At 35.3% G+C, this 15374-nt stretch overlaps 1 protein-coding gene across 2 annotated transcripts in view; it reads right to left on the reverse strand.

Moving 5' to 3' along the window:
* CPNE8 (copine 8) overlaps positions 1-15374 on the reverse strand; it is a 102055-nt gene that overhangs the window by 16507 nt on the left and 70174 nt on the right. Inside the window, exons 12-16 of one of the 2 annotated variants that reach the window (XM_068669724.1) lie at positions 13231-13284; positions 9786-9847; positions 3444-3490; positions 2498-2679; positions 434-561 (exon numbers count right to left, since the gene is read on the reverse strand). In XM_068669724.1, the coding sequence (XP_068525825.1) occupies positions 434-561; positions 2498-2679; positions 3444-3490; positions 9786-9847; positions 13231-13284 (473 nt within the window). Of the gene's footprint in view, positions 1-433; positions 562-2497; positions 2680-2702; positions 2754-3443; positions 3491-9785; positions 9848-13230; positions 13285-15374 lie in introns of those variants that run through there. The other variant, XM_068669725.1, reaches the window with a different exon arrangement.

Raw genomic sequence — 15374 nt, forward strand, 5'->3', positions numbered from 1 at the left:
CTGCAAAATGTATTCGACACTGAGATTAAAGGAACTGCATATCTCTAAAAATTACGCTTTAAGAATTTTTTGATAGATTTATGTCTTATCCGTGAATTGGAAATTCCGATTACTGTGCTTCAGATGACAAAAAGGGAACATAGCAGAGTGATCCCATGAATAATTTTTTCATTATGAATTCTCCTAGGATTTTAACACAGGGTAGATCAACTGGATCACTTCTATTTACTTTTAATCAGCTCTCAAAGTCTGTGTAATACTATCACAAGGTCTTCAGATCTACTTACACATATAAGTTAATCAAGTCAGAAGAAGAAAAAACCATTATAAATACCTTTTTCAAATTTTGGCATCATATAACTGTTGTTAGTTTTCTACATGCAACAACTATACAAACAGTACAAAGTTTCTGTAAAGCACTTCTTATGCTTACCTTGCTACATGATTAATTACAGGGGCAAAGTTTGTAGGTCCATAAAGCTGGACAGATTTTAGACTCCTATAATATGCCTCCATTACTCCATCAATGCCATGGCAGTACGGATTTTGAGGGTTTCCATTCTAATGAAAGTAAGAGACAAATAATCACTAAAAATAACCATGAAGGAAAAATGATGCAGCTTAGTGAAAATTTATCCAGTGTCCATTTTTCAATGGCAAAGACCTAAGAATTTAAGGATCTCTTCAAAGAGTTTGCTAGCAATGTCCAATGTACGAGCTATGACTGGTTCTGAATATTAATTGCCTGTAGAAGGAGGTTTTAGCAGCCTCATGTTATATGCAGTCTGAATCATTGGCACAGGTTCCCAGACATAAATACCATCTTAAGGGTAATTAAACAGTCTTTATATGGAACAGTAACAAGCATTTCTCTGTGTGCATTTAAGGTATGAATTATGGGACAAATGTAAAACTGGAATCAAATTTAGGAGCACAGTTATGTCTCAATAATTTCTTATTTTAAAAGCATGAAGGAAAAGAAATGGGAGCCAAATGCTGATCTTCATATAGTATGTGAGTATAAGGTAAGCTATAACCTCTTTGTTGTTTTGGTATACTGTTCTGCATTGGAAAACTCATTTTAGATCTAATATAAACAGATGAAGAAATACACTTAGTCTCTGGAAACCCATAGAATTATCTGGGACTTGCACATAAGACTGTAAATTCTTTGGGTAGGCATTTTACTGCCTAGCTCTATGATGACTCTATGAGGATACCTATTTTCAGATGATAATACAAATATAAAAGCTAAATTGCAGATTAATGATCTGTGTCAGGCTAGATAGATAACCATGTAAGGCTTCAAACCTTCCAAATCACCTTACTCTCTTCCTTATGCCAACACCTCATTGACTTAATGTGCTAGTATCTTATTCTGAAGTACACTGCATCTCCCTTAGAATCTAGAAAAGCGAAGGGGATTTTTCATGGAATTGATCTGGAATGTTAAAAATGATTGCTGAAATCACTGCTGAGAATTAAATGGGAGACGACTATGCATGTTTAGGTCTGCAAGAAGGAAGAAAGACTGTTTATTCCTCCTGTAAAAGCACCCACAATACTTTATGTATTAAAATGTATTAATTGAATTATTTTTAGAATAAACTTTTAAAATCTGAAAGTAGCCAGGAATAATTCTGCTGTTTTAATAGTCTTAATTACTATCTGTTTCCATGTTTTTGAACTTGCTAAAAGAATCCCAAGGGAAGTCTGTAATTCAAATTAATATCTGCAATTACATCTGCTTTAATTTGCCATCCATATGGAAAACCTCTCCTTGAAATGTGGCATTGGTTTCTAGCACACACTAACAGATGATTTACACATCTACAATCACCAGACTATTCTGCCATTGTCTTTGCTGCTATTTGATTGAAACTCACCTGATACACCTACATTTGCTGAGAACACTATCCTACTCAGGTAAGAACAAAAAACTCAAAATAAACAAATAGATAAATATCCACACTAATCTCAAACACCAGTTTCAACACGCTAACCTTTCTAGCAAATCCAGTTAGATTTTAGCTTTGTAATTTAACTGGTCCATATACAAAATCTGATTTGTTCCTGTAACCTCATCCCATACTCCACTTAGTTGTCTCTAGGAATCTCTAAACTAGCAGCCTGTAAAAGATAAAGAGATCCCAGAAAATGAGAGAGAACAACAACAACAATAAAAGATTATCTTGGATCATGGTTCACTTGCATGTTAAAATAGATTAGCTTCAAGTGGAAATCTTACAAATATTTATTTCTCATGCTGCTACAGATGAGGTTTATTGCTATTTTTGGCCTACAGGGACGTCTTGACTCTGGGCTTCTGTCAGTAACGTCACTACCAGGAAAATTCTGAAGTAGTCTTTTAGACATAAGAATTAGCATATTCTGTTCTTTACTTGCCCAGTAATTACTTAACACTAAAACCTTAATTCCGCAAATTTGGTTGCAGTACAGAAATTCAAAAAATATTTATATATATTTATTAGCTTACCAATGCAAATTCATGTGATACTCTTCCATCTGGAGGCAGCCTAGCTCCAAAACCTAGAGCTGGGAACATTTTATCACTATCATAGTCCTGAATTATTTCACCTACTGCTTTCAGTGCCATGCCGTAAGCATTCAGCTGATAGGGATTCATATAGTGCAGTGAAGTAGGCTGTGAAGGATTACCTGTTGAAGCAAGAGTCAGGTTTACTTTACAACTGAATCACTCCCAGATTTTCTCTCCTAAAAATGATAGAAATCTAAGAAAGCAGAAATTGAAAAAATCATGAAAAGGAAAAAAAAAATCCTATATACATAATTGTGGTTAAGTCAGGTAAAAATGCAATGTTCTGAATACAATTTTAATAGGTTAACAGTAGTAGCTACAACCTTTTCCACTACTGAAAGGGCAGCAAGAAATTGTCATTAAACTTGTAAATTTGTATCACTGTTATAACATACAACATGTACTTTTAAGATGAAATATACAAAAGTATGATGAGATTTGGAAAGTAGTTCTGGAGGAGAATCAAAATTTATTTTAGTTTCACCACACTTAGCCTTATTCTACCTGAAACTCCTTTGTTTTGTCCCTCTCAAGGGGGTCTCTAATTTAGCCAACTTTCTCCCAGCAATAATAAATACATAAACAAAAAAATCAGAAAGTACAGGAATATTTGCAAACTGTTCCTACTAATTTAATTTTGCACATAGATTTAATAGATAAATAAATAAATCTAGCTGTTCTGTTTGTCCTGCTTTTCCGGACAGGAATTGGTTTCTAGTCTGTAACTGCTCAGCTGATTCCAGATGGTACAAGTATACAAATACTTAGTAATACAAAGCAGTTAAGCACAACACTGGTACAGGTACACACACATATCTCAAAAAAAGTGCTTTAAAACTGAACACAGCACATTAATATAGAAGAAACTTATTTTTATTCTTACCATTGGAGGCTGTGAAGTCAATAGCTACTGTGAAATTGATTTGGGTTCTGTAAAATAAGCAAATACAAACTTTATCAATAGCTTAACTGTTATATGGAAAAATAAGCAAGAAATGATATCAGTTGAGGACAAAGCATAGGACACTGACTTTCTAATACAGAAAAAAAAAAAAACACATTGAAAACACTTCTATAGGATTCCAACAATGTGCTACACAACACCATTGTATTAGCATACTGAAAAAAGTTTATTTACTTCATCCTTCCTATGTTTTCCTTTGTTCATCATTTAGGAAAAATTCTAAATCAACAGTAAGGTTATTATGATCCATGTACATTATTAATTCATTCTCAACATTAACACTGCTTTTTCCTTGGACATAGTGTAGCTCTAGTCATGGATGACTTTGACAAAGCATGTAGGGTCTTACTAACCTGCTCTTAACACCAAAACCATGTCTTTGGTTAGAATGTGCTATATATAAAATCTTTGGAGAGGATAGCATATTTTTTGGCAGGAGATTTCATTCATGTGAATATAGTCAATTGTTTGAGTGAGTGCATCAAGGAACATTTTGCAAGATAAAATTAAAATCTGGCAGCAAGAATTTTGAGCAGTCGCTAAGTTAAAGCCATTATCACGCATTTGTTAGCATAATATTGTTGTCAAAAAAAATCATTCACTAATGTACTTAGTGAGTGGCAATCCCATTCAATGCAATTCTGTTCCATAACTTCTTTCAGGACAAAATACTGCCATTCTGGAGATAGTCTCTTAGCTAGTAAGACTCTGATCAGGCAGAACAGTTTGGATGGATCTGAAAATTGACTTTTTACTCAGACTAAGTCTTTTACTTCTTCCTTCAAATTTCTGCCTCTCGGTGTGCACTACAATGAACTTACTGACCAAATTAGTAAAGATTAAAGCTCTTTGAAAGTTACTGAACAGATTTAACTCATGCACATTTAGATGAAATATCAAGAGTTTGACACCTGGCTTTTGACAAGATCTTAGATTGCTGTATTTTGTGTAACAAACAGTAGCCACAAAATCTTTCATTTGGTATAAGGATGCTCAAAATTAAAAAAAAATCTGAAAGTCTTCAAGACAAATTTAGATGCATGACTAAACAATCCAAATTTTAAAACACACCAAGAAAACTGAAGCTTTATCTAAGATGGTTAATTGGTTGTTTTTATAGAAGTCTTCTAAGCTTAGAGTTACATCTGAAATACAAAAAATAACTGCAGTGAAATAATGATTATTTAGGATGGATATGCTGAGCTACCTTAGGGTTTAACTCAGGACAATCTAATTTAGACTTTAAAACAATACAAACAGCTGTTTTCTATGGTGCTGATGAAATCTAAACAAGTATTCATATGAAAATTGTGAATGAAACTTGGGGTGTTTTCATGAGTAGTTGAATGCTGTTAGAAGGGACGTACAGTATTAGTCTAAACAGCAAGAAAGTAATTTTACAAACAGTGCTCAAAAGCACACAAAAACATTAACTGTTTGGAAACCAAAGATTCTCAACACACGTAAAAAGCAGAAGGCATGCACCTACACCCAGGAAATCTTGAAAACCAAAAAACTGCTTTTTCACAGTAATATATGAATGCTATGTTGTTATCTCTGTACATTTTTCTAAAAATCTTAAAATGCCACTAAAGTGAAATTTTGTGAAAAGATAAAATCACTGTACTGGCAACTGTTTGACCTATACAGACATCAAAGTAAAAATAATAATTAAGAAGGGCTAGAAAAGCAGTGAGTATAAGAAGTACTCAAAAATCAAGTTCCTGAGTTCAACCCCAACCTATCAACTCACATGCCCATCATTAATAATGTGATCAGATACAGTTTTAAACCCACCCATCTCTCCTACCCCCCACACCCAAGAGCAGAATCTGTTTCAAAGAACAGGCAAGGGATGGGCAACACTCAGTATTTCCTTTTATCCTCAGAGCAGCCTGTTGCATTTACTACACACTACCAACTCCCTGCCCTGATGACAATACTGTTCACTTCTTTAGTGACTTTTAATCACCCTTATCACTATTGCTTCACAATTAATTTATTTCCTCAGCACACTTGTAAAGCAAAGGGACCTTACAGTTGTTATACAGATGCAAAATTGAAATGCTGGGATCAAGGTAAACATTTCTATTCATTTTGCATGCTTTTGTTGTTGCTTTGTTTAGTTTTCAGCTGATATAGCATTGCACCTCATTTCTTCAATATAAGCACGCAGCAGTATTGACCTCAGCATTGACAAGGAATGTACAGTGCTACTGCTGACTTGGTGAGATGCTTAAAAAAGAAAAGTCTGATTCATGTGATTTGGCTGCTATCACAGAACACCACTGTGGGAGACTAACAGATAAAATCATTGCTTGGGGAAACTTAACTGCTCTAACAATGAGAATACTGCGATGGAAAAAGGTACAATATTATGAACTCTCCTTTTTATTACAAACCTCATATTTTATTAAAACATGGCCTTCCGAAAGTAGAAGGTTCATGATTTATCATATTTGGTCATTCCCTCAGATCAGTGTTTTTTTAATACAGAAAGTGAAATTTGAAGGAGGAACTCTAGTTTCCTACATTAATGTATGATGAAAGAAGGTGTACCCAGTAGGGGATACTGCTCTGAATGGCAACACAAACTTTGTCAAGAGAAATCAAAAGAGCTGCAGAAGGAGACCCTGCTACATCTAATACCCTTAAAGACCACAGGATAGTAACATGCTAGCAAATTTCTCACAGTGAGAGGCAGGAAGGCCCTGGGAAGTGGAAAGGACAAACTACTCGAGGCAAAGGTCCAAGGCTTTTTTTGTCATTATTTTAAAATATTTCTAATTCTCTGGATTTTTCAAAAGTTAAGTTATTTCTAATCAGGAAATTAATTTACCGAGGTTGTGCCCTGCTTTTCCAGCTGCACACTCCTCAAGCAGCTTAATGAGAAGCTTGTGACACCACCACTTCAGAGAGGTTGCAAGGTCATGAGACAGTGTGCAAAAGATGCTGAAACATTGCCATCTGCTTGGCAGGCTGAGGTGCTGAATGTCCTGACCCAGGGAGGGCTCAGAGAGGACGTCCAAGCACAGCAACGTGCCTTGTGGACTCAGAGCTGGAGACATCACTAACGCCACCATCTAGCTGGTAGAGAGACACCACAGAGCAGGTATTTTGTTTGTGTATTTGGGAGAGCAAGGTAAAAGCCAGCCTCTTTCAATAAGGGTTTTACCAGAACTGATAGACAGAAGGGAACAAACCTAGCCTGGTTGTAGCTTTTGACTAGGCTTGACAGCATCCGATTTTTAAACGGCACATTGGAAGAAAACACGAATTTCCTCCTGTGGCTTCAGAGAGAAACAGCTGGTCTGTTAGCAGGGGGGAGCTGGTGAAGGTTTGAGAATCACTTACTGTGTGGAAATCTGTAACTGAGCTAATGGAGTAACTAACGCTGCCAAGGGTCTGTATCGTCACCATGGCATTTAGTCTAAAAAGTCCTCAGTGACAGTAATTTTTTTATTTCCTCTTTGCAGATGCTTGCAAATGCAGTTTCAGCATAAAGAATCTTTTATTGATAAAAGCTGTATAATATAGAATATTCCTCCTGTAGAGTTTTATTACTTCTAATTATTCTCCAAGGATACAATATACCTGGTTAAGCCTCTAAAATACACCGCTATGGCAGCCCTTGCTTCCCAGCTATAGCTCAACGAGGTCTCCTCAGAACATCAAATATGTATGTCATTACGTTAGATGCTGCACTGGTTGGATGAAAATAGCTGTCATAAAAGCAGTTTTAAATTTCCATTTTGGCCATCAATGATTCAGTAAAGCTCAGTTAAAAATGAATGCCCAAAGCCTTTAGGATCCAAACAACATGTGGGTGTTCATATCTGAAAACCTGGATGAGGGCAAGTTTTAACATGATGGTGGGGAAACATTTCCACTCATCTTCTACTAATCTGGGACAGAAAAGATGACAACACTTTTGGATTGAAAGAGGATTCAGCTCCTGAAATTTTCATGATTTACAAATGTCTAAAGTAGCACGTTAGCTCACACCCTACTCTAGTAAGTCAATCTAGAAACTTTGTACAGAAATGTCCTTCCTGTATACTTAGTCTTGCAGCTTTCTCTTTTAGATAAAACAGAGCAACCTATAAACTAATCTACTTTAACCGGTATTTGTCTGTTTGTTTGTTTCACAGTCATTCCTATAAGCCAGGATTATTTCAACTGCTTTCCTCTTCAAGGCAATATCCCTCATATTCCTGGCTAAGTCATATACTGGGAGGTGTTTTGATAGGAAAATACGCTATTAATTGGTATTAATTGGCAAGTGGTAGGAGGAATCTGATTTTGAAATATACATTTTTTTTTTAGCACAATGTGCTCTCTTTTAAATGTGGGAAGGTCAGTGTAGTAAAATGTGATTAAGTGTCAAGACACAAGGAGAAGCCAGCTACCAAAATGGTGCTACTTGATGCACCACAGATGTAAAAGAGATATCCATCTCTTTCTGACCATACTAATATAAAAACCAGTGTTCTGAAATAAAACTAAATTAGAATTTATGGACAAACTACTATTTCATTCTTCATGGCTCTTTAAAAAAAAGCAACCGTCACGTTGATGATACTTATAATGGAATACCCCAATTAAACACATGCAGACTCAAAATACAAATCAAATCAATACTGTAATCCCAATTTGTTACAGTTAAAGCTGTCAACTTTTCCATTAAATCAGTATTAGTTCTAGACACTTCAAATCTATTACAATGAAAGTTCTGAACATGAAGTATTTCACAAGCATCCATTTATAGAAGAGCCAATATCGTGCCTATTGCAGATTCAGTGTTTTCTTTCCCACGTTTAACTAAATGAAAGAAAAACAGGGAACTAAAACCAAAATGTTGGAAAACATACTTGATGGGAAAACAGACTTATAGATGAGGAAATCTTCACTTCCCCCCCTTCCAAAATTTGTTAACTGGACTGAAACTGATACGTAGTAGTATTAAATGAGATGGATGGATGGATGGATGGATGGATGGATGGATGGATGGATGGATGGATGGAAGGAAGGAAGGAAGGAAGGAAGGAAGGAAGGAAGGAAGGAAGGAAGGAAGGAAGGAAGGAAGGAAGAGAAAAGCAAATAAAATTACTCTGAGATTCAATCTCCTGGTCTTGCCTCCAAAGAACAAAACTGCATAGGTTGCAGAAGGAAAGGTAACATTTTATAAAAACCTTTACAGTTTTTCACTGTCATGTACTTGGAAATAACTGTATGAATCACCAAACAAGTCTTTGTATAAAATAATTAAATGATAAGTATTACTGCTCAGACTTTTAAGCACATTCTACTAAATTATACTGCAACCCTTTATAAAAAAGAGGAAAAATCTTTACAAGTGGTAATTATTAATACCACAAGAGTTATTTGATTTGCATTTACAGAGAAATACACAAAATATCAATAAGAATAACAAAGTATTATTTGTATTCAGAATTTCTATTATTTGTCTACAGAATGCAGATAATTGAGCTTATTAACTGGCATTGTAACATCTCGGTGAAAAATGTGATAACTCAACCTGAAAAGATTATATGTGTACCCACTCTATTCTTTTCAAATTTAGATATAAAACTTGATTCCTCCATTACTTTTCTATACCCTCCTTGCAAAGACAATCTATGAAAGAATGAGGAATAATAAACCGTGGCATACATGCATACGATACACTTCAAAGAACAAGCATATCAGAGGTAGGACCATTTCTTCATCCATGTACACATGTACCTCATTCTACACAAACTTTGGTAAACACGGATGGATGGTCATTTCCTTTTGGGAAAATAACGATAAATGAGAAATTGAACATGTTATAAATTTTAGACAATTAATATGAAAGAAATGCCTTTGAAGGGGAAAGGCTCTAAATAAATACCAATTTTAAATACACCAAAGGTCAGTGTAATCAGAAGAAATAAACCAGAATTTTACTAGTGTAACATAAAGAGATGGATATAGAATATAGGTAATTCCCTTTCAGTTAATCCAGTTATCATTGGTTGACCAGATGTCATTACGCAACGTCATTATTTTTGTACTAGTACCTATTCCAGCATTATAAATGAAACTCCATAACTTAACTGACATCAATAACTATTTGTAGGTTTTACATAAGAAAGTACAGCCTCTATCTAAACAAGGAAAGAAGAAATTGGAGCCAGCGTATGCAAAGTACAAATACAAATTATTAGTGAATTACAATGAGACTGTGAAAACAAGAAAAAATTGTTATCAATCACATACCCGCCTTTAATATAGTCAAGGAATGAAACTTCTGTTTCAATTAGGAAGGAAAGCAATGTTACCTGAAAGCAAATAAAAGAGAGGAAGATATGAATTGTCATGTTCCAATTGAACAAGTAGAAACATAAGCACAAGGTGAAAAAAGAACATGTGAAAAACAAGGAAATAGTTTCAAGAAGCAGTGTTTGAAAGGGAAGAAACGAGTTTGGAAGTCTACTAAATTTATTTTTTAATTGTTGTCATTTTGTTTTGTTTTGGTGTGTGTGTGTTTTTAAGTGAAAGACAGGGAATGGAAGATCCTTTTCCAGGGCATGTTACCACGTGCATTTCTTCTGATCACTGTATACTACTTCTCTATGTGAATATTAGAGGCCAGATGATAATATATATCTATTCTTTTTGAAGTACTCGTTGAGTACTTCAACTTTGTTTAAAGAATTCAATTACAATTATTTATGTTATTTCCTGTCTCATATTAAAAGTAGTATTGAGTATTGACACAATCCAAGAATGAAGAAAAACTAGTAAGCTGTATATATATATATATATGCACACACACATGTATATAATATAAATACTTAAAGTGGAATACACTATATAAGTATGTGAAGATAAGAAATTTCTTCGCTCTCAGCTTTCATCATTCAGAAATTACATGGGTCCAAGACACAGGCAGTGGCCTGAAGTGTTACTGGCATTTGCAGCACTCAAGTCACAGAAATTTAACTAAAGATCTGATGTTCAAGATTTTCATATGCTGCACAACATGAAGCAAAGAATTCAGTCTGTATTATTTTGATTTTATTTACAAAGTGACATACAATTCTGTCAGAACAGAAAATGCATCAGGCAATCAGTGAAAACTGCTTATGCAACTATTCAAAACAGGTTCACTCAGAGAGAGATAAAAAATAAAAATGAGGTAGATTTTTGTCCATAAAACCAAAATTTTATTTGCTTCCAATTGCAGTAAAATATAAAAATTGCAAACATTTCTATTATGTAAACTTATATTCAGAACAAGATTACAGGTAGTAATTGTCTTCTCTCCTACTTCCTTCATCACAGCTTCTCTGTGGTTCTTAGTGACTTGCAAAGTTTAAAACTGCCAATTTACTTTTCTTGTTGAGAACAAAAGATCATAACAAAGTTCTACCAGACTGTAAGTAGCATCGTCTTGAATATAAGACTAAAATTTCTATGCGTTTCCCCACTTCAGAGTCATTTCAAGGGTTCATCTATTATTTCAGGTGGTCAGTTACCGTGTTCCTAATTAATTTAAGCAAATGTTTTCAGTGAATCTAATTTTAAATGGTAAAAAACACAAACAGACAACACTCTTCAGAAATGGCTAAAATGTTTACTTCCATACAGGCAGTAACTACCAATGCTACAATTTCTGTATAGTGAATTTTAAATTCGACTGCTTTGTTTGAAACTAATCGTATTCAGAAACATTTCTGCTTAGCGTGTAGTTTGAATGTCTGAACTTAAAATGACCTCCTAAGTAATAATGAATTGAGATGGCAACTATCTGTGTATTCCTTAAAAGCAGCACTGAGATAGCAGTCAAGGATCTATATCCACTTTGCTAACATTTTTCCAGAAGCCAGCTTTCCATTAGTGAGAATGATGGTGGCTTTCCAAGCCACGTCTTGGTACGTGGTTTGAAAATTTAGGTATCTGTTGGGACAATTAATACCTTGGGTGAATGACAGAAAGAAGTAAAAACAAAACTGCAGGCAAACACACAGGAAAGTGACAATTTGGAGAAACTTAAGGGAAACTTGAAGACAGAATAGAAGTAAGAGCAAACAGGGACAAAAAGGTATTGATAAAGAAACTATAAAAGCAACGGTAGAGGACACAGGCAGAGAAGGAAAGATGAAAGAAAATTACTAACACCAAACCAATCATTGTAAATTTCTATATAATTAGAATTTATTCGAACACCTTAAAGTCTAATAAAAGGAATATATTAGCAAAACATAAATTATCTAATGAATCAGATCTTGCATGGCAAATTTTCATGGACAGACTGCTAGTGACTACTTCTCTTTTAAAATAAAGGTACAAAATAAGTCATCATTTTCCTACTGATGAACAGACTTACAGAACGTGAGAATGACAACTTGTTCCTTCAAGGCTATAGTTCAGAATGGAAGTAGTAGCCCTGATAAACTTTTCACGTGCAAAAAAAAAAACATACTTTTTTTTTTTTATCATATCTAAAATCTGCTTATATTTCTAATATATAGTTTTTCAACATTTATGTTTATTTTTTCATAGATGATGTTTTCAGTATCATGAATGCCAGAACATGGAAGCTGAGAAAATGCTGAAGGATGTCCTGGTTTTGGCTGGGATAGAGTTAATTTTCTTCCTAGTAGCTGGTATAGTAGCTGTATTTTGGATTTCAGATGAGAATAATGCTGATGACATTCTGATCTTTTAATTGTTACCAAGCAGGGCTTACACAAAATCAAGGACTTTTGGCTTCTCGTGCTGCCCTGACAGTGAGAAGTCTTGAGGTGCACAAGGAGCTGGGAGGGGACAGAACCAGGACAGCTGACCCAGACTGGCCAAAGGGATGTCCCAAAGCATGCAGCATCATGCTGAACAACAAAACTGGGGGAATTGACCTTAAGGGACTGTCATTGCTCAGGGTTTGGCTGGGCACCACTCAGTGGGCAGTGAACAATGGCATTGTACATCACTTGCTTTGTTGTTTTGTTTGTTTGGTTGTTTTAATTGTTATTATTCCCTGTCCCCCCAATTTTCTGTTCTATTAAACTATCTTTATCTCAACTCATAAGTTTTTTACTCCTTCCCCCCCACCCCCCAGTTTTCTCCACCATCCCATTGGGGGTGGAGAGTGAGTGAACGTTTGCTTGGTGCTTAGCTGCCTGCTGGGTTAAACTACTACAAGGGAATAATTTGCATTGCTAGCAAATGGTTCATAACAGAATATGGACAAAAGGACATTAAATGCTCAGCCCAAATTATACTAACAGATCTTTCAAGATAGATTTACAAAAGCCTGTTGGTAATAACAAATTATGACTGTTTTTGGTTTATCATAGTAGGCATGACTTACTAGCTTTTACTGATGCTAGTTCAGTGGTCAAATTTAAAAATAAAACTGAGTCCTGAAAATGCAAATATGTTTCAGATAAAATTTAATAGTGTCCAGTGATATAACTTCAAGAATCTGTCTCCAATGTTGGTATGATTCGTTTTTAAAATCATTTGCAACTTAACAGCATGCTTGAAAACAACTTCTATCAACTTTATTCAAATGAAAATCTGAAAAGAAATGCTGTAGTACAGTAAATAGTTTATTGTTGTAGCCTTCACAAAGGTTCTATTCTAACCCTGTTACAAGTCAACTACACTGTATTTCAAGAGAAAAGAGTACACAGTAATATTATAAATATATACTTACTGTTCCAGAATTAATATACTTTTTCTTTTTTCCTTTTTTCTTTGGATTTATTACCTAGAAACACAGATACAAGTATTAAAGCAGTATCATTTGTGACTGAACAAAACATTATTGTTAAGACACTTTCAAATTAGGAAATAGTCTATTTTCAGTGGAATCTAAATTTATTCAGCATTCTGTTTACTTATGCACCTCAATGAGGGGATATACACATATCTCAAAAACAGTGAGTTTATCTTCATGGTACCTGCTAGGTAAACCAGTGCTGCTACCTATATTTGACAAGTAAGGGATTGAAACACTTCTTTGAATTTTCACAAAATCCTGCATTTTTATGTACGCCTGATCCCAGTGTCCCAATGTACAGGGTTGTAACTTCTTTGGCTTACAATGCACCTCTTCATATCTCAGTTAATCTGTCTCCAGCTTCTCAGTATTATCTGAGAAACATGGGAGTTGTTCTACTCCTGGCTTCTGTATGTGATGCAATGACAGGAACAGCAATTGCAAGGCAAGGAAGGCCCAGATCATACTGTTTCAAAACAGAAACAAGCTAGTTATTTCATGAAAAATGGCACTGACCACCACCTGACTGGCATATGTGCACTCCCAGTACACAAGAACCTTCACAGAACCAGACTACTAGGCATTAAAACATTTTCTTGAATGTCTTGAAGCCACATCCATAAAATCTCCTGCTGTAGCCATGGGAAAAATTGCTTCCCTTCTCAATACCTAAATGCAAGTCTCAGTCAGTTTTGTTACATACATGTTAAAAATGTGTTCCTGGTTTATTCAAAATTGCACATGGAATTGGAAGCAAAACATTATTTTGTTAACTAGGTTGATCAACTATCTCCTGTATAACCAGGAAAATTAAAATCCCTGTGGCTTAGTGCCAAGTTTTACTGTAAACTACTCACAGATGTTCTGTGAATGACAAGGACTGAAAACGTACCCAACTGTAATCTCAGTCCCTTAACTGCTATAAAATATTTCACCAATTATGCCTGAAAATGGGAAAAATAGTAAAACATCTTCCAAAAATTCTCCCCCAACCCTAATGAAATTACACTTAAAGATTATATCCCTTGCACAGCACAGAACAACTGTGAAATGAAGAGCAGGAAGAGATAACCATCATTTGAGGTCTTCCAGAACAGGCTAAACAAGAGTGACTCCTTATTTCCCTCCAGTAAGACACAGGGCAAGCTGCTGAGTATTCTTCAAACCTTTTCCTGTGTAAGCCCTCTAACTTCCTAAAAAATCCCAAACAACCCATCCCCCTCCTAATTACAGTGGCTGAACGGGTGAGCTGTGTATTAGATCTGTATAGTAGCGGTTTAGATACTATGCAATAATTCTTGCTGAACCAGAATCTTAGCCAGAAGGTGACTCCAGCAGAAAAATGCCCGGAATAGGAAGATGAAGATAACAGACTGCCTGCCTGCCCTGTGGCCTTTCGCTCCAGAATCCAGTGGTCAGCCTGAGTTAGCAGCATATTTCTTGCCAGCAGTCATTAAGTGCCCAAAAAGAGATTTATCTGAATCTTTTGCTTCAGATACCTTGACAATTGTCTTCTTAGGAATGGCTAGGAAATACACTCAAGCTTGGACTGAAATATCAGGGGAAATGAGGTATCTACTTGGGAGCAAAGACAAAATAATTCACAGTTTCTCTGTCCCCTATAATTGCAGGTACTATAATGATTATAATAATTATGAGGGATTTGCTTAAATTTCAGTTATCTTTAGTATAAGACAACATTTGTTAGCCTCTGAAAGCCTCACACTCCTGCATTAACCTAGAAAGCTACATGAGCTCTTACCTATTAAAAACAAGTCTATTGAACAGAGCTTGTTATAGTAATGTTTCTAACACAAAGCCACTCACACAAAAATTTCTCTGTCTGCCTTGGGGCAGTCTTCTGCAACACAATTAAAAAAGAATTTGTCCAGTCTCTTTTGTTGCGATACTGCATGGACAGATCATGTAGAAGCGGTAGTAAAGTACAGCGGGTTGTGATGTGGGGAGGGAAACATGGGATGTTCGGGAAATGCACATGTATGTTATTGCTGGGAGTAAGACATTGATACTGTAAGAAACTGCAAAATCCCTGGAAGGTGTTATGACAGAATTCATTC

Source organism: Anas acuta, chromosome 1 (assembly GCF_963932015.1).
Source record: "Anas acuta chromosome 1, bAnaAcu1.1, whole genome shotgun sequence".
Lineage (NCBI taxonomy): Eukaryota > Metazoa > Chordata > Aves > Anseriformes > Anatidae > Anas > Anas acuta.